Source organism: Enhydra lutris, unplaced genomic scaffold (genome assembly GCF_002288905.1).
Source record: "Enhydra lutris kenyoni isolate GAN:26980312 unplaced genomic scaffold, ASM228890v2 scaffoldscaffold21, whole genome shotgun sequence".
NCBI lineage: Eukaryota > Metazoa > Chordata > Mammalia > Carnivora > Mustelidae > Enhydra > Enhydra lutris.
The window spans coordinates 73,538,526-73,566,338 of record NW_019154105.1 but is presented as its reverse complement, the minus strand read 5'-3'; the positions used below and the strand labels follow the sequence as shown (position 1 = coordinate 73,566,338).

The window sequence follows — 27,813 nt, the reverse complement described above, 5'->3', positions numbered from 1 at the left end:
CTGGGTCCTGGGATCGAGCACTGCATGGGGCTCTCTGCTCGACGTGGAGCCTGCTTCCTCCTCTCTCTCTCTGCCTGCCTCTCTGCCTACTTGTGATCTGTCTGTCAAATGAGTAAATAAAATCTTTAAAAAAAAAAAAAGGATCATTACACGTTAGACTAGGCTTACTCCTAAACTAACCTCCATTCCCCACCTGCCCTTTTTTTTTTTTTTTTTTTTTTTTGATGGGAGGGAATATAGGTTGAGGCTAAAACTAAATGAGGAGGCAGAGGAGGAGTTCTGTTTTTAGATCTGCCACTGGCCAGCTGAACTGAGAGTGAGGAGCCCATCTTTTCCTGTAACTTAGTTTCTTTATTTGTAATACAGGCAATAGACCAGGAAATCTCTAAGGTTTCTTAAAAACATTAAACTGAGGCACTTCAACACGATTTGAGTTTCTGCTGCCACAGCCCAAATATTTTTGCAAATTTTTGCAACTACTTCCATATCCAGTTTTATGAAGGTCTCAAAATCAGTGCGAATTTAATAGCCACCTCTCATTTTGAACCAAATATGGCATTACCTAGCTTGATTCACATCAGTTTATTAACCTCAAGTGACTTGGCTATTTCTAAAACCAGAATCTTCCTCAGCAAAAAACTTGCCTGTTGTGTTTTAAATTTTAGGCATTGCTCCAGGAAGCAATTCGAAAGTATTTTGAACAATGGTTGCATTGTTGGCATTGGTATATAGCTTCCCAAAATAATTTTTTTTTTTAAAGATTTTATTTATTTATTTGACAGAGAGAAATCACAAGTAGGCAGAGAGGCAGGCAGAGAGAGAGGAGGAAGCAGGCTCCCCGCTGAGCAGAAAGCCCGATGTGGGGCTTGAACCCAGGACCTGGGATCATGACCTGAGCCGAAGGCAGCGGCTTAACCCACTGAGCCACCCAGGCGCCCCCCAAAATAATTTCTTAAAGGGACAAGGCACACGAACATGCTGTACCATTCTGTAGGACTTTTTCATCCTAGTTAAGGAGATGTTAAATATGAGGACGAGACTTTAGAATTGATGTAATCTATAGTATGAAGGCTTTTCAGAAGCCCATTTTAATAATTAATAGATAGATCTCAAACTGCCGTTTTCCACTGAACATTTTAGAAAAGCCTATGTTACGACACAGCTTCTTGGACATAAAGCTTTCCTTGATTGTATCTATATGGCAGCGTGGTTCCCAAACTTGATGGCACCAATGAAATCTCCCAGAGGGATTTAAAAAAAAATACCAATGCCTGGCTCTCGCTCCCATTGTGATCTGATTCTAGTGGACAGGAAAATTACTGTTGTGTTAGAGTGAATGAATGTCCTACAACTCAAAATGTATTTTGCCTGTTAATGACAGTGATGGTATTACTTCATCAAAGTTCTAAAATAGACATTTTCTCAGAGTTAGACATAGTACTACAACGGGATGGGAAGAAGCAATTATCTTGGGAGGAGACAACTGCTGGTTTATAGCCTATTTACAGTTGTTTTGTTTTTGATGTGAAGGTTTTTGTGGGTTTTTTTTTTTTGGAAATTTATTTATTTGAAAGCGCACAAGCAGAAGGGTCAGAAAGAGAGGGAGAGAGAATCGCAACCAGACTCCACGCCAAGCATGGAGCTGGACACCGGGCTCCTTCCCACAACCCGAGATCATGACCTGAGCCGAAACCGAGTTGGATGGTTAACTGACTGAGCCACCCAGGAGCCCCTGGAGTATTTTGCATTAAATATGCAATATAAAATGTTCTGTTTATAAGTTCTCACTTTAGAAGTTGTAACATATTGTGTTTAAGTCCTGAACTCAGCCTTACTGCTGAGTTGCAGTGTTCAAAAATAGTTACGGTCCCTTAAAAAGTGAACTAGATGAAAATCAAATCCGTCTCCCTGCTGCTCTTAGGTTTTCAAAGCTCTGGAGGGGTGGTGCAGAAGGGCACATCAGCACGCTTGCAAAGGGCGAATAGTAACTTCATTCTCATTAGGACGGCCATCACTGTGTACTGACTTCCTACCCGGTACTACTGGTTTTAATTATGGGGGACATGATTTTAAGAGAGGCTGAAGCACAGGTAAATCAAACCACATGGTGCTTGTATTGTGAAAGGGAAAAAGCTAATACAGGGAGAAGTTGCAGTGATGGCTACAGAACTCAAGTAGGGTTATTACTCTTGCCTCCCCAAAACAATGTGCTGTGTAGCGCCTTGGAGAAGGCCAGGTGATTTCAAATAAAAGGAGCAAAGGGAGACAAACCATAAGTGACTTTTAATCTCACAAAACAAACTGAGGGTTGATGGGGGGAGGGGGGTTGGGGGGGTGGGGCTATGGACATTGGGGAGGGTATGTGCTATGGTGAGTGCTGTGAAGTGTGCAAACCTGGCGATTCACAGACCTGCACCCCTGGGGATAAAAATATATGTTTATAAAAAATAAAATTTAAAAAATAAATAAATAAATAAATAATACAATACATGCAACAAAAAAGGGGGGGGGGCAAAGGTTACTTTGAAAATAACCCCAAAGCCAAAATGTTCTTTGTGTAGAAGTTTAGCTGTTATATACAGTGATCAGAGATAAATGCACCAGGTGTCCCATCCCTTACATTCTGCCTTCAGGGCTACCCCTCTGCTAGAATTGTCCTTTATTTCCCCTGTATCAACAAACTTTGGCCTTTTCTTTAGCTTTATTTGCTTAGTCCTTCCTGCTACACTTGATAGCACTGCCCACCAGATCTGGAAATGTTACTTCATTTGTGCTGTTAATTCTCTGTGAACAGTCCTTCATTTCCACTGCTGGTTCTTTTTTCTTCTCCCATAACCCTTGTCTTCGCATACTTTATACTTTTCAGTCTTTAGACTCAGGATTCAAAGTGGACCACTCCCTTTTCAAGCCTATTTCAGAAATTATTTTTGTCACTTCTAACTCAGTAAAGTGAACGCGTATCTCGGTGAAAGCAGAGTGGTCCAGAGAGTAGCTATCTGTTGGAATGGCCCAGTGAGGTATGGGTGCCTGGAATATCCGTAGCCCAGAGATGACTAAGTACCAAGGGAGGGCAGCTTAGGAAGGTAGGCAGAGTTCAGATCGATGGACTTAAATGTTATACTCTGAACTTTTATGTTTTTAGTAAGAGATGCCCATTGAAGAATTTATTTTTAAAAGATTTTATTTATTTGAGAGAGCACAAGCAAGAGGAGAAGGCAGAGGGAGAGAAAAAAGCATTGCTGAGCAAGGAGCCCGATGCGGGACTCAATCCCAGGCCCCTGGGATCATGACCTGGCGGAAGGCAGATGCTTAACCGACTGAGCCACCCAGGCGCCCTACCATTGAAGTGTTTAAAGCAATTCCAAGGGAGTGATGAAATCTACATTTTACAATGCTCTCACCTTATAGCATTAGAAATAAAGAGCAGAGAGAGGCTTGGTGTGACAAGCAGAAGTAAAGGTTGGGAGGATGGGAAAGGAAGCTACTTAAAAGGTAACATCAATAGGATTTGGTGAATGACTGGAGGTAAGAAGTAAGGTGTCTAGAATGATTTCTTGTGGCATGAGTATTGGACTGCTGGTAATGTCATTTACTGAGCTAAGAAGAACAGATTTTAGAACAGAGTTTAACTGGACATGAAAGAGGAAATCAGGAATTTATATGCAATTAGATAAACCCATCTGAGTATTAAAACTCCAGGCATTTGGTAGTAAAAACCAAAGGCATGGATGAAATTATGTATCCATTAAAAGTTGAAGTGAAATCCTGATGGTAAACACTTAACAGAGTGCCAGGCACTGATTCTAAATCCTTAACATATTAATTCGTCAGAGACCCATAGACAGAATTTTGCTAAGTATTAACATTAAACGGGAAGCTGAAGGAGAGCAAAGCGAACTAAGACTGGTCAAGGCAGGAATTAAACCAGAAGAAGGATGTCATGGGAAACCAAAGAATCTTTAAGTAGGCTGAGGCACAAGATCACATGAAAAAATGAAGTGTCTGATTTTACTACTGGACTGTTGGACCTCAATGAGAACTGTTTCTCTTAAGCCAGAATTCAGCTACCAAAGAGACAGAGCAATAGACTGTAAAACTTGTTGGAACAAGGAGAACAAGCAGGTATGAAAAGAAGGCGGAGTACAGGAGGAAGACACACCTGCCTCCTTCCTGAAACAGACGGGTAAGGATGGATGCCAGAGTAAGTAGATGCTCTTAAAGCAAAGGGTCCAGAAATGGAGGGAGTACAGCTCTGGACCTCCATGTTCTCTATAAAAGAGGTTTACCGGTCATTTGGTTAAGCAGGGTAGTAAGGCTGGAATTGTTGCTGGAAGAAGACCTAAAGAATAAATGGACAGACTGCTAATTATTGTTCGAAAGCCCTAGTGAGGCTGGACTACATAGGGGCATCAAGCCATTGTTCTTCTCCAATATACTGTACACTGTACACAGAAAAAGTTATGATGGCTTACAGTTTTAAAGGGTTGAGATTAAAAAGCCATACCACTGATCATTTTAAGCAGCAAAACACTGATCTGATATATACTGTGTCCATGTTTCCAAATCTAGACCTTAGGTATAGTTATTCTGAAAGAGACAGAAATGTCTGTGTAGAGTGGTGGAGCAAGCTAGGAAGGTCTGACTTAACCCAGTTAGGACGAACTAATAATATAGTGTGGGGGGGATTATTCACTCAAAATTTAAGTCGCTTTAGCTGTCCTCCATAGGACATGACTTAGATTCTTCGCAAGTATGTTACCAAAACCAACACATGTCTGAGTGTCCAGTAAGTTCAGCATTTGGGGAAAGGTGTAGGTATGGAATAAGCTATATATTTTTTGCTCTCCAAAAATACCATGGAATATGACTAAAGAAAGGAAACCATAGTGCAAAAAAAAAAAAAAAAAAAGGACAATACAATTCAGTGCCAAAGAAAACTGAAATATTTAGGAAATGTCTTAAGAGTAGTAGAATTTGAGCTTAATTCCCAAGTGGGGTAAGAATCAAGTGAGTTTTCTTTGAGCTTTTATTAAAAAGTACCATCAGATTATGTTTATGGAAAAGAAACAATTACCAAGGGGGCTGTTATAAAAATCTCTGTAGACCTAAGTAGTATCTGATCGAATGCACAACTGAAGGCCACAAAACATTAAGTATCAGTTTATTTAAATTTCTAAAAGATGTAAAAATAGACAACTTTTCTTTGTAGTCGAAAGAGCATTAAGATGTGGGGTCACAGGACCTAATTTGGTGTGAAATTAGGAAATTCTTGTAATCCCTCTGGTACCTCCATTTCCTAATTTGTAAAAGGGCTAGAGTATTACTTGATCTTCTTAACCCTCAAAAGGTCTGTCTGAGAAAAAATTGGTTTGATTTGAAATATAGATACAAGTGTGGCCAAAATTAAAATAATAAACTCATGGTAAGTAGAACATTATAGTTCATGATAGTAATTAGAAAATAAGTGGCAACATGCAGATATTTGCCAAATATTAATGTAATGGAACAAACAGAAGGAAAAGTTCTTCACACAGTATTTGGGAAGGAGAAATAAGACTTCTATACTTAACTAAAACTGTGTCTCTATACTAGTTTTTGAATATTGTTATAAATATCACCAGAGACCAAAACACAACATAAATTTCATTTCTATATTTCAGAAAACCTACTTGAATACACTTTGAAACAAGAGTACAACAAAATAGAATATACTTCAAATGTTGAATATACAAACTATTATAGTTCAAATCTGAACACTGGTACTTTCCCTCTTAAACTTGAACTAAAAAAAAAAAAAAAGGAAGGAAGAAAGAAAAAAAAACAAACAAAAACACCAGGTATTAGAGCTACCTGACAAAAATTCATGCTGAGCCTGAACTTCCAAGTGACAGTAGAACTGAAACTGCTATGTCTGCACAGACGCCAGGGCTAAGTGAGTGACACAGGCAGGATACAGCAGAAGGCCAGAGCCAACTGTTAATTTGTCCACAATTAAGAAACTGACAGACTTAAACTACCATATAAAATGTTACATGTAAATTCTATAACAATACTGTGCTAGGTACAAGATTTTTAAAATTTTTTTTTTAATAAAAAAGCTTTACACAAACAAGCCATTAGCTTATTTCAATAAAGAAAACTGAAAATTAGTCTAAGGCCTTTGTTTTAAATCAGCTTAAGCTATATGATATAAAAAAAAATCGCACTAGATCTTTTTTGCTATCCTCTTTCTGAAAAGCTTTTGGATCCATTTTCAATTCACATTCTAAAATACCTATATTAGCAGTCTTCACATAGCACCAGTTAAGTGAGTTCTGTGTGAACACAGTAATAATTGCTGGTATGCATATAAAATGCATCAAAAATTGCTATATGTAACAATGAGATCACCCATCCCAACCCCTCCCCACTGAAAACTACATAACCTCTTACAGAATGTTAGTGTTCCAAGTCTTAGTGTAACTTGATATTGTAGTGAGTTGCTTGGTCCCTTTCAATCCTTTTCCTTACTGACGGGTTCAGTTGTTTCCTACTGTAAGAGGCAGTTTTCTGTCAGCATCTCCGTACATACGTAGTTCATTTCCCACTGAAACATGGGATAGGTAATTTATTTCCATTAAGTCTGATTGTTTTCTTATATGCATTAAAAAGGTTTTAAAGTCTTTTGACTTTGCTTGATGACCTCCCTTGCAAATATTTATGTTAGTACTATCACTAACATTGCGTCTAAAGTCCCCGGTAGAGCTGCTGTCTTATTTCTCACATGTCACTAGTCCTTCCGTTTTCATAGTTACAGGAAGGGCAATAGCTGAAGGCGCGCTGACAACCACTACGTGGGTCACTGTCTTATTTCCATCTGCTGGCTTTTCTTCTTGTACCAGCTGCAAAGTTTTCACGTCGTGTTCCTGCTTTTTTGCCACTGCTTCTGATTTTACCTCTGGCCCTTTTATGACCGCACTGATAACTCGCGGAGGAGTCTGGCCAGATGCCTGCTGAGTAGGCACTGATAGTCTCATTACAGGTGTACCGTGGGCTATAGAAACGGGGGTAAGTGCTCTCACAGCCAGCGGGGTTCCAACAATGTTAATGCTTCCCGATCCAGTCAGATTGGACTTTGTCTGCAGTTGACACTGTGCAAGTTGTGTAGCTGGGATGGTAATAATTTTGGCAGGCTGCATGGTGATTTTGTCTCCATTTTCAGAAGAGGCTGGCATCACAGTAGGGATTGTCTGAATAACTACCTTTGGAGAGGTTGCCGTTGTTGGACTAGTGCTGGTTATTAACGGTGCACCTGCATTAACTGACTGAACTGCCACAGTCGAGATTTTCTGACCCAACGATGTCATTACAACAGGTACTTGCATTGCCACACGAACTGTCCTAGTAGATTCAAAAAAAATTGGTTGAATGTTAAGTTAGACAACAGATTTCTTAGGCAAAAAGATGAATGCAAGCCTATAATGTACAAAACTAATGCTCCCAAATTTTACAGGTGCACTGATGGTTTAGAATATGAAATACCACGAAATATATTTTAAAAACATGCCCACATTAAGTTCCATCTATAAAACCGTAAGAAAACAATTCGGGTTAGTTAAGACCTCTACTTTAACAATAAAACAGACTTAAAAGATCAAGCACTTTTCAGAGTCTTGAGGACAGCGGATTCTTAGGCTGCCAACGTTAAAAAAGGGACATGGTTTCCTTCACTGACCTTGGAGCTGCTGTTGCTGACACAGATGTGGTAGTAGTAGGAGACCTGGATGGAGCATCGTGACCAGGGGGGGTGATGTTCACAACTCTAGCTACACCCTTCTCTGTCCTGGAGCAGTTCAGAGATGAGGTTTTTCCACCACGAACAGAGGCTGCTGCTTTCAGGAGACTCTCTGCAGACAGTGACACTCGTTCTAATGATTTTTCGTCAGTAGCTGCTGCTAAATCTTCATTACAAGTTTCACTTTTGTCGTCATCTATGACTACTATGTTTTTGGGCATATACTTGAACTGATATACAAGCCTCTGTCCTTCAACCTTTGCAAGAATACCCCTTTGGTAATAGTATCTGTAATGGAAACAGTACTAAATGAATCAATTATATTACATTTTTTTGCCCCCCCAAAACACTATGTTGAATGGATACTAACAGAAACATTCACTTATTCCTGTTAGAGAGGAGAAGGAGCTCTCACTGGCTGGGGATTGTGTAAAAGGCTAAGAATTTAGATAAGAATGAAATTGGAATCTGGTGTCACAGGTCCTTTAACCTTTGGGGTTCTAAAATAGCTACAAGTTCTCTTTCTTAAAGGAAGTAATTCAACCTAATACCAAATATTTTACTGTATCTTATGGCATCAGTAAAAATTCAACTGTGATTTACACAGGTTATAAAAACAATCTGACGTTATGTAGAAAAATTACTTAAACGGTGCTTAGTAGAGAGAAATCTGTGGGACACATGAATACTGTCATAAAAACTATGTGTCCATTTACAAACACCACTAATTAGAAAAAGCCATGTACACTGCAAAGTTTTGTAGGTTTCTCAAATGACAAAACTTAAGAGAAAACTTCATATTAAGATAAATCCATTATAACAAATTCATAGGAACTAAAAACCTGTATTAGAAACTATTTCATTTGGGTTTAATTTCCTTAAAGGCCTGCAACTTATTAAGGAATAGTCCTAAGTGCAAAAGCATATTTTTCTGCAAAAAGGGTTTCCAGTGATGACTGAAATTTCAGACATCGAGACCAAAATCTTTCTCTCCATCTACCTCCAAACCTAAGAAACTCCTTAGAATATCCCACCAAATTAAAACTTATAAAAAGGGGGTTTTAGAGTTTCTCTTTAAACAACTAATAGACAATACAGAGGTATACAGGTTTTATTCAATAATTCATTCTCTTGTGTTCCTACCTCAGAGCTCGTCCCATAGTTTCATAGTTCATATCTGGCTTGTTCTTATGCTTTCCCCAAAGTTTAGAGACAGCCTTTGAATCCACAAGCTTGAATATGCCTTTTTCTCTCTGAGTCCACTTAATATACCGAGGACAAGTATTTTTATCTTGAAGTAGATCTAAAAGAAACTCCCACAAATAGGTTGTGTTTCCTTTGAAAAAAATAGTAAGACATCGATTAAAATTTCATTGATATAATTAAATACATAATTAAAAGCAAATATTTAGGGGCACTTCAGTGGCTCAACCAATTAAGTGTCCAACTCTTGTTTTCTGCTCACGGTCATAAGATCGAGCCCCACGTAAGGCATGGAGCCTGCTTAAGATTCTCTCTCTTTTCCTCTCCCTCTCTGCCTCTGTCTCCACTCACACCCTTGATCAAAAAAGGCAAATACTTAATTAACCTGGACAAAAATTCAATAACTACTGGTAAAATGTCCTAAGAGTCTGTCACTAAGTACTTGACTATATGAGTAATCATTTATATACTGTCAAATTGTGTTGCCTAGTAAGTTATAGATATACTATATTTCATTATAACATCATCCTAAACATACCTGTTTGGTTTTCAAAAATAATATCCTATTTATGTTTACTGTTACGATACTAATAAAGGTCCTGGATTTTAGAATATTATACATCACCCTATCCTAAATTTTGAGTTCAGCAGAGGCAAGGCAAAGGCATAATGCACAGTACAAAGTGAACCTGAATTAAACAGAATCCAGTTTATTAATTTACATAGAACTAAACCATGAATAAATTTATTTGCACCAGTATGTTTATTATATGATAAGCCCCAATTCTATGATCAAAATTCATCAAGAGGCACTTAATTGTTGAAAAGGCAAGCAATACAGAGTGAAATGTGCAAAACTTTTAAGATTTTATTTTTCTACGTGAACTCCACACCCAACAGAGGGCTGGAACCCACAACCCCAAGATCAAGAGTTATATGCACCACTGAATGAGACAGCCAGGCACCCCGAAACGTATTTTTCTTTGATATATTTTCTTTGATTCACCTTTATGCAGGAACTCTGAAGTACATGTCTTATAAAGTACAAATTACCCATGACCCTTTAAACATTATATTTTCCTTATCTTCTGGACGTCTACTAGTCAGTTTGGATTTGATGATCAATGTGACCTACTTTCCTCTAAAAACAGGGTTTTTTTTTTTTTAATTGTTAATCTCCTTCTCCTGACCATACCCAGTATCGTGAAGATAAGCTATGTATTAGGATTTTATTATATATGAACAGTTGAGTAAATACATTTGTGCTTCAGTCTTAAAATACCAACTCCTTACATAGAAACACTAAAAAGTAACATGGGAATTCCTTTAACTAGTCCAGTATTCATCAAATGCTAACTATATATAACATATGATGACATGACTAGCAAAATTTGAAAATGAGCTATTTCTGCAGAATAACACAGTTATTCATCATACACTATTGCTCCTTAAGTGTAGTAGAGGATACAGAAGAGCATTTAAAACTTGGTACCTGCTTCAAGGAATTTACAATTTAGTTGGGAAGGAAAAAGAAAAGTAAATGACAAGTTAACAATACAAAAAAGAAGTAATAGTTTGTGAAACGACACATGATCACAAAGCAATGCATAATTATATTCCAAATGAATGACAGAAAATGGGATTTCAGGAATAAAAACAATGGATTGCTAAGACGGGAAAACTTGGAAGATGACTAAAATTTACATAGAGGAAAAGAGCAAATCTGGGATTCAGATAAGGAACTTCATCCCAAAAAGAGAAAGCATGACTCTTTTTTCATTCCCTTCGGAGAGTGGAAGATGGGCAAGTAGTGGACAGTGGTTATGGGGAGATCAGGCTGAAATTTTCAGAATGCTGTTTTTCTTTTATTCCCTTTGTATAAAGCCTCTAGGGCCAGAGATTCTTAAACTGATGAAAGAAGAGAAAAGAACCCTGAGAAGGAGAAAATTAGAATATATACACCACCACTGAGTCACCAGGTCAGCTCTAGGCTCCTGCTCACTATCTCTTTACTATCATCAAATCTAGATCCAAATTACAGGCTTTGTGAGAAGGACCTCTAAGGGTAGGAAGCTTCCGAACTAAGCTACTGCTACTGAGTCTAAATGCTGAAGCTCTTCCTCAGGCATTTCATTTTCATTCTGAATTCTCTGAAAATCCAACAAATTTACTAAGCCATAGTTGAGAACAGTGTGCATCTCTTGACCTAAAAAGATGAACCTTCAACTTTACAATGTTCTGTCTGCATCTCTGAAATCCCACTGCATCAGCATCAGTATTTTGTAAAAACTCTTACTATTAAACCATTATATAACTTTCAACTACATTAAGATGTTTAATTGGGACATTTCTGTGATCAAAAGATTATCAGGCCCTATGGGTGGACATAGAAAAGTGAGCTTACTCTGAAAGAAACTTCTGAGTAACAAAAACAATGCCTTAAACATACATAATAGGGATTTGAAAGCATCCGTGTTTGTGGAATGAGACTGAATATTCCTCGGGTTGTCTTTGGGTGTTCACTCCACCCCAGTTCCCATCCTCAAGTTAAAACTGAAAGTTCTATACCTCACTTTAAGGAAAACATTCAGAAAGGGAAGCCTTCTTTACTAGATAAGGTAGTTCACTAAGCGTATAATAGACATCAGCATTTAGATTGCCTTTTATAGAAGAAACATTGCATTTTTTTTTTAAAGATTTTAAAGTACTTCCTACATCCAATGTGGGACTTGAACTTACAGCCTCATGATCAAGAATCAGAGGTTCTACCGACTAAGGCAGTCGGATGTTCCCAACTGGATTTTTATCTTCGCAATTCAACATGTTGCCTCAAGTTTGACAATAAAAGACTGAAACTTTAATAAAAGGTGATTCTGACTGGCAAAAACAGTCATCACAAAGTTTTTCCTCCAGTGTTAAGTATCAGATCTTTGAGTACAAGAGACCACTGATGATGGGAATTATTTAAAAAAAAGTAGTAATTGTATATTTATGGTTTAGCTTTTTAATATTTACTATTATGTAAGTTTTAAAGTTTTTTAATGTTTTTTTTTAGATTTCATTTATTTATTAACGATAGCAAGAGAGAGCACAAGTGGGGGAGGGAGCAACAGAGGGAGAGGGAGAAGCAGATTCCCTGCTGAGCAGGGAACCTGATGTGGGACTCGATCCCAGAACCCTGAGATCACAACTTGAGCTAAACGCTTAACCAACTGTGCCACCCAGGCGCCCCAGTTTTAAAGTTTTCAACATAAAAGACAAAACCTACGATGTTAGAAATGTAAAATGACCAAAGACAAAGAAGAGAAGTATCCTAAATCTGTCCCAAATCAGTTTCTCAGTTTCTGAATAAGTAACAATTCAATGTAACTGAATTTTTTGGTCTAAATTTGTTGATAGCCTTATTGGAGAAAAATATTCTTTTTTTACTAAAGATTTCATTTTTGCTTTATTTAAAATTAGATGTTAAGACCACCTGTTGAAGTTTTGAATATATTATTCCAAAATGGATCCAACTATTAAATATTGGTCTGAAAACATTCATGAAAGTGATAAATTCTGGTTACAGATTATCAGAACACACCTAAAACCATAACTAAAATATTACCTGAAATCATCCAACAAGAGTGTAGAATGTAGGAGGCTTATCATTAATTTTTGTTTTTAAGGAAAGTATACAAATTCTAAAGCAAAATTATGTTAGGTTTTTGTTCTAATTCCTGATATGACTGGAATTGGTTGATTAGGAAATAAAATTCAGCTTGCCTTGAGAATTCTTGCATTCTATCAGTTAAGAAATTATGTTTCAGAAGTAAGTCTTAGTTATAAACCCAACCCCTTCAATTCTGAGCGGCTCTAGGAGGATGAGTGCTGTTACACATACGTACCTCCCCTACGAACAATGGCTCTTAAGAAGGCTATGCATCAGACTGCACTTTAGATGACCTTTCCAAACACAAATGCCTAACTGCCTTTTACACCCCTATAGTGTATCTATGGCTATAGAATCTCAGTGGGTAGGAACTAGGAAAAAGCTCCCCAGGCAACGCTCAAATATCCCTGATTGAGGCCTATTACCAAAGACAGTACTTCCATCTGTACATGTACTAGAAATCATTTTCTTACAAATGCAAAAATATCCACAAGGGGGCGGGGGGAGTCATCTCACCTCCCAAACAGCCCTCCCCGAATTACCTTTTCCTTCTCTGGGTTTCTTCTTTATACCTAACTCAGGAGACCCATTGGAAATTGGTGATTGCTGGGTCTTTGGTTTACGGCCAACTGAAAAAAAAAAAAAGATTGAAACCATACATTGAAAACGGAAAAAAAAAACAGAAGCATGATTAGCAGACTCTTTGATAACACATTTATTCATGAAACTGGACACTAATTTGTGGATTAATACACTCAGTGTATATAGAAAGTTGCACTGAAAAGGAGCATTAAAAGCACTTCTGCAATTTTAAATTACAGCAGTTAGTTGGCAGTAATTTCAGTGTATAGAGCAAGTCAGGTACTACCCAACCTATTATTTACTTGGTCAGAGCCTCAATTTGCTAACCTCTTCCAACAATGCAGCAATGGAAACAAATTCTAGTACAAACTTTTTTTCTGTTCTACAAGATTGTTAGAAAAAAGTTTACCTACCTATTGCAGAGGATCTGATTATCTGCGAAGCCCTTTGAGCTCAAATGAGGAAAAGTAAAAGATATTATTTTAAACACTCTACTGCTCTGAGCCAATCCATTCACCAGAATTTAAGCATAAGTGTTCAAATTTCCCCACCTCAACGTGCAGGTACATTATAAGGATAAAAGAAAATCTTTCAATTAATTAATTATTTTATATGTCTAAAAAGCGTGCCCTTCCTTTTGCTTCTCTTCACTTCTACCAAAAGGGCTCTCCCAGACAGACTTAGCATCCCACAGTGAACAGAAAAGCAATACTTATACTAAAGAAGGTATAAGGCTGAAATGCATTTTCAATCCTCAGCACTGATAAAAGAATGCTGGCAGATGAGGTGAAGCCTCCAGAAAGGCTAGGAATAGTCAAGTATATTATAATTTGCAGATTAAATACATTATTACTAATCTGGTGACTGTCATACATCTGGGGTTTCTAATGTCACTCTGGTCTTCATTAGCAAGGATTATTTAGAGCTAAATAAAGACCTAAAAATCAAAGCGTTTTATTTCAAAATACATAGCCATTATATTCGAGGATTTCATTATGATAACTAATCAATAAGGTGTGCTCTGGCAAAAATTAAAAGGGGAAGTTCACTGGTTTCCTTATTAGAACAGAGATTAATTTCTCAATTTAAGTAATACTAAGAATACAAATTAAAAAAAAAAAAAAAAATCGACTTCCTTCATAGAAATGTTAGTCCAAAAAGGATTATTTTTATATAAAGCAGTACTTCCCAAATTGTACTTAAGAAATAGCTCATTTATAAGTAGTAAACAACGTTCTACAGTCAAGTTTACTTTTAGAACACTGCATGTTACCTTCTCTTGCAGATTCACGACACCTACTAGTATGTTAGAAGCTCTGGAAATAAAACGAAGGCTCTGCTATTCAAAAATAACCTACCTAACTTTGTATGTCCCAAACGAACTTAAGGATGTATATTTACATATATATTATATATAATTTTTAAATGGTCATTAAGATCATCTATTCTCAAATATATAAAATTAATATTAAATTGGCAATTTCCTAGTTTCTATCATACCAACATCCCATAGGCAGATGAACCCATTCATCTGCTTTTCATGGTTTTTTCCATCTTCTTTCAAATCTAAAAATTTCTTGGGGCACATCGATGGGTCATTTGGTTAAGTGTCCGACTCCTGATTTCGGCCAGGGTCTTGATATCAGGATCATGAGACTGAGCCCTGCATTGGGCACAGAGTCTGCTTAAGATTCTCTTTCTGGGGCACCTGGGTGACTCAGTAGATTAAAGCCCCTGCCTTCGGCTCGGGTCATGATCCCAGAGTCCTGGGATCGAGCCCCAAGTCGGGCTCTCTGCTCCGCAGGGAGCCTGCTTCCACCCCTCTCTCTGCCTGCCTCTCTGTCTACTTGTGATCTGTCAAATAAATAAATAAAATCTTTAAAAAAAAAAAAAAAGATTCTCTCTTTCTGGGGTGCCTGGGTGGCTCAGTGGGTTAAGCTTCTGCCTTCCGCTCAGGTCATGATCTCAGGGCCCTGGGATCAAGACCCACATTGGGCTCTCTGCTCAAGACAGAGCCTGCTTCACCCTCTCTCTCTCTCTCTCTCTGCCTGCCTCTCTGCCTATTTGTGATCGCTGTCAAATAAATAAATGAAATCTTTAAAAAAAAAAAGATTCTTTCTCCCTCTCCCTCTGCCCCCACCCCCTGCTCGTGTGTGCACATGTGCACGTGTGTGTGCTCTCCCTCTTCCTTAAAAAATAAACCTAAAAAATTTGTGTTTTGTAATAGCTCCTATCAAATAAATCCAGCCAAAGGTTACAGTGGGTAAGTGGGTAATCAGGGCTACTTATATGTATGCCTTTTGTCTTTAAACATTTAAACAGCAGGAAGTAATTCTTCCTTCTATTCTTTCATTCATACCTCTCGCAAGATACATGTAATCTATTACATGAGGAAGGGACTCAATCTCATTATTCACTGTGTCCCTCACAGTAATAAGCACAGACACACCAACATCACAGCAATCTGAAATACCTCTAATAAATGAAAGAAAATACCATTATTTCTAACACAAGTTTTCTTATTTTTGCTTTTCCTACTGTAAAATGTGAAGAAAGAGATATAGAAGAAAGTGGAATTAGATGAGTACCCATTTATAAGAATTTAATTTCTTTCAAGTTTTACCTCTGATTCAAACAGGAAAAGGACCCACTTCTGCCCATCTTCTAGGGATGTCAGAGGTGTGTGGGGCCTCACCCATCAGGTGTGAGAAGTTTCAGCAGGAGTCAAATAGTAAGTGGAAATGCTCTTTACCCACTAGTGAGTTTATTCCACTTAAAAGTCCCTATTGGCAATACTGGTGTTTTAAGACAGAAGGTATAAGAAGAAAATAATACTGGGCTTTTTATTTTAATGCCCATAAAAAAAAAGATTAAAAATAGAGAAAATTAAAAAATAAAGAGTTTTTAAAAAATAACCAAGTACCTAAAAAGATCAGAAAGCAGACAGACAAGCAGTGAATCTCTGACCTTCCTTCTGCTTGTCCAACATTTATTGTAATTCCATTTCCAGGCAACTTTCTTTAGAGCTCAAATACTAGCTCCTTTAAGAAGTATGAACATGTTAACACAAAACTAAAATCTCAGTTTGTTGATTCTTTGAGAATACCTAGGTAAAGATAACATCAATCATAAATCTATAGCATGTATTTTCCTATGTCCCTTGACGGGGAAAAAAAAAATACCAGAAAAAATTTCACCCACTTTTCCATAAATTTATAAATATATTCTACCTTTTTTCTTTTTCATTGGTTCATGGCTATCTGGTGATGTCGGAATAGGAGAGGTATCCATTGGTTCCGATTCTTCAGTTGACACCTCCACTACAGTTTCTGTAATGACATCTGGCCTCATAGCAGCATGGATAAATTCTGGAGTTGATACACAAGGAGGGACAAAAACTTCCACTATAAAAAAAAGTCAAAAAATTAAAATTTCCCACCCCCATCAATACTTCTTCATGCGGACAATTCAATATTTAGTAGAGGTGAGGTTTCTTAACAATTTATCAGAGCAGGGTAAGAGCCTAAAGTTAACTTGCTGAATATGCAATACATTCTTAAGTATGTAAGGAAATAAATGCAAAGAAAATCAGCTTGAAGGAAGTTAATCCTGTAATCCATGTGGGGATTATGAGGAATCACCTCCCTTCTTCATATTTTTAAGTACTTTCAAGCTCACTGTAGAAGACTTTGAATTACTTTGACAATTGGGAAAACATTTGAAAATAAGATATCAGAGTCATACTTATATGTGAGTTCTTTAGTAATTACATTCCTTCCTGATACCCAGCATTATTCTCTAACTAGGTAATACATCCACATGTTATAAAATTTAAAACATTTAACACATTAACACAATAAAAAACACATTTAATAAATGTGTGTCTTCAGTGAAAAGAAAGCACTTATAGATCATTTCAAAATATGTAGAAAAGGAAAACCTGCTCATTAAAGCCCATTGAATCTCATCTTCCAATATTTAAAATTTTACTTAATGTAACAGTCCTGATGTTTTGGGTCTCAAAAGCAGTATATAGAAACTGCCATTTGGTATTCTATTATATACAATAATGGTGCTCCAGCTTCCTTCCAATATGCATGAATAATCAGAATATGACATATTTCTATTTCAATTAAGAGACAGGCTAATAATACTGTTGTAGATTAATACATTGACCAATATGCCCTAATTTTCTTCTCACATCCCTGAATAATACATGGGATTCCTATTCTAATTAAAAAGTACAGTTGCTCTTGGTATTTATAAATCCCTATAATAAGAAGGGCCAATATTATTTTATTAGGTCAAATTAACACTTGGACATTAATTAGAGGACAATGACTGTCAAAGGCAGTCTTAATGAGGGGGAAAAAAAGGGGACAAAAGAAAAGGAAACCCCAGCCTGAAGGAGTATGAGGAAATGGTAGAAGCTATCTCCTCTCTCCGCCAAGGAAGGTTCCCTGGAGCTACTGCCTATTTATCACTAAATAAAGGCCAGAAAGTAGTCATGGGAGGCAAATCCCCCACCCCATCCACCATTCCCTTAAGGACTACAAAGGTTTATAATTGACCCACAGTTAAGGAAATAAGACATAACAATATAAACAGCAATTTAACAAACATTTATCTGTCTCTAGTGGGTATTTTCTCTATCATTTATTATAAAAAAGTATGTAAGACTAGAGAACTAACTACTGCTGTCACCGGTATTCATGCATAATAAACCCTGAGAACAATAATCCCCATGTATTTAAGAAGAAACCCATTTTAGATATGTGAAGTGATGTGACATGCTTATTATAAAGAATAATTCACATACCAGGACTTCTTGAATCCCTTAAGCAGGTAGGAGATTCCATATGAAGCAGGGCTTCAGCAGCTTCAATTGTCTTATCTGTACAGTGTGCATTACTGCTATGAACTGATGCTTCCACTGGGGGGAAAATAAGTTTACTCAATTAAAAATGCACAGAATACATTACTAAATAAATTAACTCATGAATAACTCTAGTCTTAGTCCATATAATTTATTTACAGAAATAGTTTAAAAAATGATCTAGTATCTACTCTTTGCAAAATGAATGTTGATTATAAAGCAACTGAGAATGATCAGAAATTACTGAGAAATTTCTGGATTTTATCCAAAGGAAAACAAAGACCCTTGAAATTTGAACCCTGTATCAATTTTAGAACAAAACGAACTTGGAGGTGGGGTGGGAGGATGGTTATAGATTAACAATCCTAGGAGGTCCATCATGTATCCTGATATACAGCTACTGAAATCAATACCTTGCAGAATCACAGTCAGAAACATGTACTTCCAACTTAGTTTAATGATTTAGTTTGATTCTTACACTCTCCTAGGTGAGTGCATAGCACCAGACACTTGGGAACTCTCTTCCCAATAAACTTGTCTCAAGACTTCACAAAACTTTTCTGCATTTTACCCAAGAAATTTGTTTTTAAAGTTCCTATGTTTGTTTTCTCATGAAGCCTCTTCTAATTCTGCCACCTTCTATAACTCTCTTTTAGCACTTACTTTATGATTTGTTGCTTGAATTACTTGTGAAACAATAAAGGATACAGCAATTGTTTGGCTTTTCAAGTCCAACAGCTTGGGTCCTAGTCTCTGCTACTTATAATGTTACCCTGGACCAGCAATTTAATTTCTTGTGAGGAAACTGATTTCCTCTTTCACAAAACAGGTATATTACTTACATCATATAGTTGTGAGAATTAAATGAGGTGATACCCATAAAAAAACATGTACAATGCCTGGCATATAGATAAGAATTCTAAATCGTGTTAATTTCTTATCACCCCTGTAAGATTATACGTTCCCTGAGGTCGGGGGGGGGGGATGACTATCTTTAATTCATCTTTAGATCTGCTATAATTCCCAATATAGATTTTTAATACAATAGGTATGCAAGTATTTCTTTTATACATTAAAGTTGAGAACAACCCACAGACCTTACAGGGAAATTGGCCAATTAAGCACAAACATATTAATGATATATTAATTTCACACCCTGACTTAAAAAATATTGAACATTCTACTTAGTTCTGAAACATGAATATGTAAGTTTCTAATTGGATAGATTTTTCTCAAAATGTCCTCTAAAAAAGATTAAAAGGACGGAAGTATTTGTATAAATTCCGTAAGCTATATTACAAATTCACAAGTTCTACACACTAAAGATATGACTCTTTTAAAACCGTTTCCAGGAAACTTTTAAATGAAAAAAAAAAAAACAAAAAACAAAAAAACACTTAATCTCAAAATTTACCAAATGCTAAAGCCTTAGCCTTTTGGAGAGCAATTAAAAAAAAAAAAAAAAAAATCCAGAGACTGTTTTACCACCTGTTGCACATCATCCACACTCTCAACCAAGGTACTGGGTCTCTCCAGTTGCTCTTTCCATTTATGGAAATCTGCTCAAAGCTAAACAGTTCCAGAGAGGCAGCCAAACCTCTAAGTAAATCTATCTTTAGGTGACCCTGCTTACTCTTATCTGCAGCTTCACTGAAGCAAAGGATTCAATCAGTCCTTCTAGCTCAACTTTAAGAAACTTAGTAAGTATAAAATAAATTACCGTTCTCAAGTAATTTTTCAAAATGCCTCCCCACAACACTCACATATACTAAAGAACCTTGGAAAGCAAATTCTCAGGTTTTTAAAACTTACTCTAGGAACTTCATTCTTTTAAAGTCTGCTTGTGTTGCAATTTAGGTGTTGTCTTAGGTGCTATAAATAAACTACCCTCAGTAAACTAATTCCTTATGTAACTGTATTAAGACATACCCTAAAAACCTTACCATATTAAAATCAGAGCTTCAAACACTTGATAATACAGCAACAGAATTTTACCCGATTTTTTTAAATGTTTTCAGTTATAAACAAAATGAAATGTGCCTAATAATTACAAATGCTGCTGCCCTGGGTTTTTATGTAGCTTGAGGCATATTTATAAAACCCTGATTTCATGTTATGTCAGTGGAAATTATTTCTTAAAAGTGTATTTTCTTGCTCATACTTCTGACCTCAAACTCTCCTTTCTCCCAAATTCAACATATTATTTCCCAGGGCAGTTTTACACTTACAGAGCAAAACAAAACACAAAAAGAATAATTTATTAGTTCATATTTTAAATTTAGGATGAGAATACCCAAATGCATACGTTCTCTGGGAATTATCAATCAGGAAATCTTATGTTCTATGTACAGTCAACTTTTGTTTGAGCATTTACCGTCTATCAGACCCTGTGTTAGAAATCTGAGAGACAAATGCGAATAGATCTCTAGCTCTGTGAAGCTTATACTAATAGTTTAGAAACATAAATGGCAGTATCGAAAACAAAGAGAAGTAAAATATTTCAAAACTAAAGAAAGCTATAAAATTTAAAGTTATTCTGTAAGCTAACAGCTTAAGTGGAACACTGATTTCTTTTTTTTTTGGATGCTTACTGATTTTACTTTTGTCATTTTTATTAACTATAATCCCAAGCACATGCAAACAAACACCTAAGAGCGCATACTTAGATCAATTTTTATAACAGTGTACCTATCAGTTTCCAAGAATACTTTGCCATTTTGAAAAAGAAAACCCTCTTCTTTTTCTTGATATAAGTAGTTTTTGATAAAAGAAATTTAAGAAATATTTCTCTTATTTAAGTTTCTGTAATTTTTGAAAACTTTTCAATTCACTTGGTTCAGCTCAGTAATTCAAATACAATTTAAACTAGAATTATGCACAATTCTTAAGGATAAACATGAGTTTAACAGTGTTGTACAACCAGAGTAAGCAAATAAACAAACTACAAGCAAGGGCTGAAAACTCCTTATCTCTTACTTAAAACTTGGTTTACTAGTATCTTTCTAGACATGTGTATGAAATTAATGGCACCATAAAAAAAAAAAAAAGCAACTCATTTTAAAAATAGAAACAATGAAGTGAAAAGTAATCTGACAGGTATCATTTTCTACTTAAGATTATTCCTTGGTGTTGCTGGTCAATGCCTTTTGAAGAAATAAATGTATCAAACAAATTTCAAAACAATTTTATCGTTAATCATAGTGCCAAAACTCAAATTTGCTTATGCCCTCCTTTCCTACTGGTTAAGTGTCTTCTTGTTCCATTTCCAGCTTTCTAATCAACTGGTGTTTGTATGGTAGACTATTCCAGACTCACTCAACAGCTGTTACAAAATACCAAACTTGGTAATTAAGTCTGACAAGAGACATACCTCTCAGCTTTGCAGAAGAGAATGCTGGCAATGGATCTAGCTCATAACAAAGTTCTTAAAGTCAAAAATAAAAATTAATAGCAATTTAATTTGAGAGCAATGGAAAAAAATTAGAAAACACTTCCTTAAATGATAGTAGTATGTCCCTACAAGGAAGACCATAAACTAATAATACAAGATCATCACTCAACCAGGCACCTGACTTAATACAGCTTATCTTCTAATGCCCCAAGGCATAATAGGTAAGTGAAAAATACAAATGAATACAATAAAAAGGGGGAAAAGGTAAAATTTTGGGACACTCCATCTTGTCTTATTCCTCTTTGACTTTCTAATCAAGTTACAATTTAAAAGTTAAGAAGGGAAAAGAACTAAGCTGCCTGATGAAAATATAACATGAGCCATGTTATAATTTTTAAATTTCCAACAGCCAGATTTTAAAAAGTAAGCGGAAACTGAAATTAATGTCTTTCATTTAACCCAGTACATTAAAAAAATTATCATTTCAACAAATAATCAATATAAAAGTTTTCCACAGCTTCAGTTTGTAGGCTTAATTAAAATTCTAAAAAATTAAAAATTCAGTTTCTCAGCCACTCAACAGCCACATATGGCTAATGCCTATGGTACTGAAAAATATACAGCTACTCTCAAACTTTTCTGGTTAATAGCAACTTTCATACTCAAATTATTTGAGGACGACAAAGATTTTGTTTATCTAAGTCCTATTTTTAGATTTTATTCTATTTCAAACTGAAATTAAGGAAACATTAAAATATTTATCAATTCATTTAAAATAATAAATCCAGTACTTCTAAGTAATATTTTAATGAAAAATAGCTTTTCTATAACAAAAAAAGTGAGTAGCTTTGTTTTACATTTTGGTAAATCTTTTTAATACATGGTAGAAAGTGATTAGATCCAGATTTGCTTCTTCATTAAACTGTTGTAGTATCAAGACATGTAGCCTCTAGAAAATTCTGAACACTTGTGAAACTGAAAAGCAAATAATGTCTTAGAATTGTCATGAAAACAATTCTGACTTCACAGACTCTCTCTAAGAGGCTCAGGACTCCAGAGATCCTCAGCTCAGAGATTTTAGTTTTTAAGGACTGCAACTATAATTTATTACCAAACAGAATAAAAACACCCAAATTCTATCCTGTTTCTTTAAGTTTTAGCTTCTAAACAGGGCAGAGATGAAAAATTATGACTCCATTTTCCAAAAGTACAACAGTATTCTGTCCACTTACACATAAAAGATTGTAAAAGTTTTTCATAAACACTCCTTTGCATCCCTTTGAACACTTAAGCTATAGATACACAAGGAGTTTAAAAATTATCAAGAACATGCTCCTGCCCACCCTTTTCCACCAACCATTGTTTCTAAAGTTAACTGTTTTATGTTGAATTATCCTGCCTGAATGTTAAAATACTGGTGTTACAATTTAACTCAGTTTTTATATGAATTTTAGTCCTAATGCTGCAGTGAATTCTGAAGAGTAATTTCTTAAACATATTTTCAAATAAGTTTTTTGTTTTTTTTTTTTTAATGGGAGCTGGGTGGTATAGTCAGTTAAGCCTCCGACTCTTGGTTTCTACTCAGGTTGTGATCCCAGGGGTCGTGAGATCCGCCCCTCCCTGGACTCCACTGGGCTCTGAGCTCAGCAGAGTCTGCTTAAATTTCCTTCCCTCTCCCTCTGCCCCTCCTCACTGCACTCGCTCTCTAAAATAAACACATCTTTAAAAACAAAACATGAATGCCATTCTTCCAGTTTTATTTCAACACATGCTTCATTTTCTCACATCCTAAATTGTTTTCATATTGATCTTTTCAAGATTGATAACCAGATACTTCAATTTACAGTAAACTGGAAATAAGATTTTCAAGTTCAAATTTCACAATGAACTTTGACAAACCAGATAGATTTGTTTTATCAGTGAAAATACTTAAGCTACATTTCCAGAAAACTCCCTCCCTCCCATTTAATAACAGCATTAAAGCAGAAAAAAGTTCTGGCGACCATATCTCTCAACCCAAATTCTCCAATTTCTCAATTCTCAGTTTCTAAAAAAAGGAAGAAACAAGTCAAGGAAAGTATACTTTCCTTGAGAAGAAGGCAGAATATTTTAAATTGAAAATCTTCCAGAAAATCTAGATCACACTTACACAATACTTTCACATAATTAAGAAAGTAACATTCATTGTTCCTACAAACTAGACATTTGTTTTTCCTACAATTCTCTATATATGTAAGATTAGTTATATATATATATATATATATATATATATATATATATTCATATATTCATATATGAAGATGATCCTAAACTATTTCATAATGTCGTTCAACATATAGACCTGGCCTCAAATTCCATTTTGGCACAAACATTGGCTAGCAGATACTAACCTCCCAATTCATTTATTTACACATTGCAATGTTTAAAAAAAAAAAAAAACCCAAGAAGAAAAGAAAGCCTTCACTTTCCATTAAATATTTGAACTACTTATAATCTTAGTTATTAGAGATCACCTAGTCAATCTTGTCCTCTTACAAAAAATGCAACCTTAAAGAAGTAAAGTCACCACCACAGAGCTAGTTTAGTGACAGCGAGATGCAGATCCTCATCTCCTGACTTCAGGGTCAAAGCTCTTTCTCATAAATAGCGTTATAAGTGAAAGTTTTACAACATATGTCAAGTCTTCACAAAAACACTTTGTTGAAATAAGTGACTTTTAATAAACAAGCTTATTTATTTCATTTCATTCTTAAGACTCCTCTGACAGCAAAAATGCTGATAACTAAAGCTGAAGCTGGTAGCTGAAGTTGGTTAACTACAGTTGATAGTTAAGCCTCAAAAGGAAGAAAATAAAAGCAAAAGTATATCCCCTAGTACCTTAACATATAACAATATAGTAGTGTACTATTAAGTGCTTTAAAATCACTTAGAAACATTTATGCTGACAATATTCGACTAAAAGCTGATCTCCTCTAGAAGTTTTCATTAATATCAGACATTATACACTAGTCATCAACCCATTATAGCAATCACTGTAGTTACATTAACATTTATATATTAAGTGGATTTACACCTGTCTCAATTAGACTGTAAAATCTTTGTGAGGAAGAATTACGTCTAACATATAATTCTCTCAAAGGAATAAAAAGGTATTCTATTTTACAAATAAAAACTTCACAAACATTACTCTTCCAACATCACTGGGAACTGGCAGCAATCTAAATTTTTATTAATTTGGATCCATGATTCCTCATCTTGTGGGCCACCTTTCCTCCCCAACTTTTAACTCACTGAGTAATCTTTGGGTAAATCAGCAAACCTGTCTCAAGTTTCCTTCTAAAATAGGACTTGTAAAAGAGCTTCAAATTACATGAAAATTATTGAGGAAGTAATTTGGAGACAATTATAGGTAAAATATATTCTTTACATAACATTATAATCATAAAGGAAACTTCAATTGTTAAGATTTGTAAATACTAAAGAAATGCATTAGGACCAGAAAACATTTAACTTAAAAAAAAAAAAAACTTTTATCAAAGGGAGCTAAAACTTGTATTTTCAAACTGTAGACTGTCTATAGGTTTCCATTCCAAGCAAAATACCTATGTCACATTCAGCCTCGCTAATTCCAAAAGCTTATGAAAAAAATACCTCCGATTGGCAAATTAGCCCTCTAAACTTCAAATATTTTTCAAAATTCTGACTGCGGGGGCTATGCTAAGGTTCTCTTGGTATGTTCGAATCACTGTAAATTCTTGAAATGTTCAACACTCACAAAAATATCACCGACCCACACAATTACAGGTATTGTTAGTACTAGTAATAAAAGACCAAAAATTCCGTTCCTTAATTCATACTGTGTTATTAATGGACTGAACATACACAAAAGGAACCAAGTTCTTATTTACTAATACTTAACTTCTTGCTCTTAACAGAAAATAACTGTCAAATGTGTTTCAATCACCATGCAGTAAACTGTAATTTTTCTTTGGGACTTTTGAAACGTGTAACATTACATTTTACAGAAAAAAAGTCTGGTCATTCATGTATCATACAACACATACTTATATTACTCAAGACTTTATTTCAACTAAAAGTCCTGTTAAATTTAGCTATACGCATTATGTTCATGATTCTCCCCAATCGAACCGAATCAGAGTTCCACCAATCAAACTACTTTTAGATCTTTTACAGCATTACCCTTCAGTATTTCCTACCTCCCAGTTCCCACAGTTGGCGGTATGAAATAGAAGCCAGGGAAAGGGAACATGTATGCTTATTACTGCTCTAAGTAAATAATATTCTAGCACTGCTACATCGACTAAGAGCCCTCACTGCGCTGTTAAGTAAAGCTGCTTTTTCTATGTAACTTAAGTCCGTGCCCTTCCGCTGCAGCAGTGGCGCTGCACATCCCCCACCCCCGCGGCCACTTCCGTGTTTACACTCCTCTTCCCTCCAATTCCATGCGTACATTGTCAGCTTCACTCCCGCCCAATCTTCATTGGCTCAGCGCGGGCCCAGAGTCCCGCCCCCAGAAATCAACGTTCTTATTTGGAACATCTCAGAGAGCAGATTGGAACCAGGGGCCTGTCAATCCCGACCGTTCTGTCCTCTCCGAGGCGCTTCCGCTATGGTGGGAGGTTTGGGGGGGAGGGGAAAAGGGGGCAATTCCGTGCTGAGACTTCCCTAGGGCCAAGATTCCCTGTCGCCCACCCCACTCCTTCACATTCACCCACTGCTTACGAAAATAAACGTTCTTCTCTGATGCCCCAAGGCTCCAGGTCAGGGGTACCAAATATATCCCGTGTCCTTCCCATTCTTCCCCCTAAAAAAACAACCCACGAGGGAAGGGGCATAAACCTACTTCTTCTCAGCCACCCATTAAATGAGGAAAGGGAGGCGGGCCCCTGAGAGAAACATCCTCCCGGGCTATTCCACATTATTGAGTGACCCCTTCCAGAACCGTTACTCCTGAGCCTGCACAAGGTGGGGACGTGAAGAGGAGGGGCAGAGCATTTTTTTGGCGGGTATCGGTCTACCGGACATGGCCCGGGGCTGCCTCGTCCACGCGGAAGTCGTGGATTTGTGGACCAAGTCTGAAAGGAGAACCGAGCGGGGGTGGCGAGCGTTCACCGGAGAAGCCCGCCGCCCCCGACCGCGGGCAGCAGCGGCCTCTCCGGCCAGACAGCGTGGCAGGCGCAGCCGAGAGACAACAGCCTCACTCACTTCCTGGTTCCTCAGCAACTGGGGTGAAGCGCACAACTCGTCCGCCCCCGAGTCCCCAACTTAACTGCGGCTGGGCTCTCCAGCACCGGCTGCCAGCGCTCCGCCCGGCAGCTGCCGCCGCCGCTCGCCGAACACACCCTGAAGCGACAGCGCCAGATTCGAGGCAGGTTACTCTCCAAGGTGATCACTTCCTGATTCGTCGCCTCCATTACTTCATTCACTACCCCCCTTTCCCCCAGCCGCCCCAGTGACTGAGGTGGACACTGAACCCCCTGCACTGACCGCCACAGGGGAGACACCCCGCCTTCTGTGCACCCCCTCTCCTGCTGCACTGATGCACAGGAGAAAAGTTCCCCGGTCCTTACCAGCCCGGATGAGCAGATCCAGCTGGTTCGTGGGTCCCTCATGCAGAGACGTCGCCATGTTTATCCCGGGGCTGGAGCTGCTGCTTCACATTGACTTACACCGTGAGCAGCGGCGGCAGGGGAGGAGGCGGAACCCGCGGCCGGAGATACACGCCGTGCGACCGACACACACTCACGCACTCGCACACACTCAGACGCCCGGATCCTTGCGCGTCCTCCGACAGGAAGCCGAGGCCGGCCCGCCTCCCGCCGCGGGGCTGAGAAACCCCACCACCTAACGGCAGGGGCGGCGGCGGCGGCGGCGGCGGCGACGGCCGCCTCGGCTGGCAACGCGATCCTTCCGCCCCGCGCCCAGACAGGAAGTCCCGGACGCCCGCCCCGGAGAGCGGCCACGGCCCACGGCGGGGGAGACACCTGAGGCTGGAAACCGCCCCGGGAGCCGCGGCTAGGACAAGGGCCCTCGGCAGGAAGAGGCACATTTCACACTCTGCGGAAAAAAGTCTGCAATTGTCCCCACTTTGGAAAAGAGCCATTAATCAAATTTTCTTCCTGGAAGAGATCTAATACCTAGTCCCACAGCTGTAAATAAAGGTGGCTATTTAACTTGTTTTGGCCGTTTCGAAGCTTATGCAACACGTAACCCGTCAGGAATACCAACAACAACAAAAAAAGAGGCATACCTACAAAATATGCTAAAAGCTTTACTTGGAAAGTAAGGAGTTTCCAACTACTTTCAGAGGCTGA

General features: G+C 37.4%; 1 protein-coding gene across 7 annotated transcripts in view; it reads right to left on the bottom strand.

Moving 5' to 3' along the window:
- Positions 1–5,145: 5,145 nt before the first annotated feature.
- LOC111149003 (E74 like ETS transcription factor 2) overlaps positions 5,146–27,813 on the bottom strand; it is a 101,031-nt gene continuing 78,363 nt past the window's right edge. Inside the window, exons 5-11 of one of the 7 annotated variants that reach the window (XM_022505873.1) lie at positions 18,031–18,144; positions 16,442–16,615; positions 13,625–13,663; positions 13,172–13,258; positions 8,918–9,110; positions 7,715–8,062; positions 5,146–7,380 (exon numbers count right to left, since the gene is read on the bottom strand). In XM_022505873.1, coding sequence (XP_022361581.1) covers positions 6,753–7,380; positions 7,715–8,062; positions 8,918–9,110; positions 13,172–13,258; positions 13,625–13,663; positions 16,442–16,615; positions 18,031–18,144 — 1,583 coding nt within the window. In that variant the 3' untranslated portion in view covers positions 5,146–6,752. Of the gene's footprint in view, positions 7,381–7,714; positions 8,063–8,917; positions 9,111–13,171; positions 13,259–13,624; positions 13,664–16,441; positions 16,616–18,030; positions 18,145–27,069; positions 27,261–27,813 lie in introns of those variants that run through there. The other 6 variants (XM_022505876.1, XM_022505877.1, XM_022505874.1 and 3 more) reach the window with 6 other exon arrangements.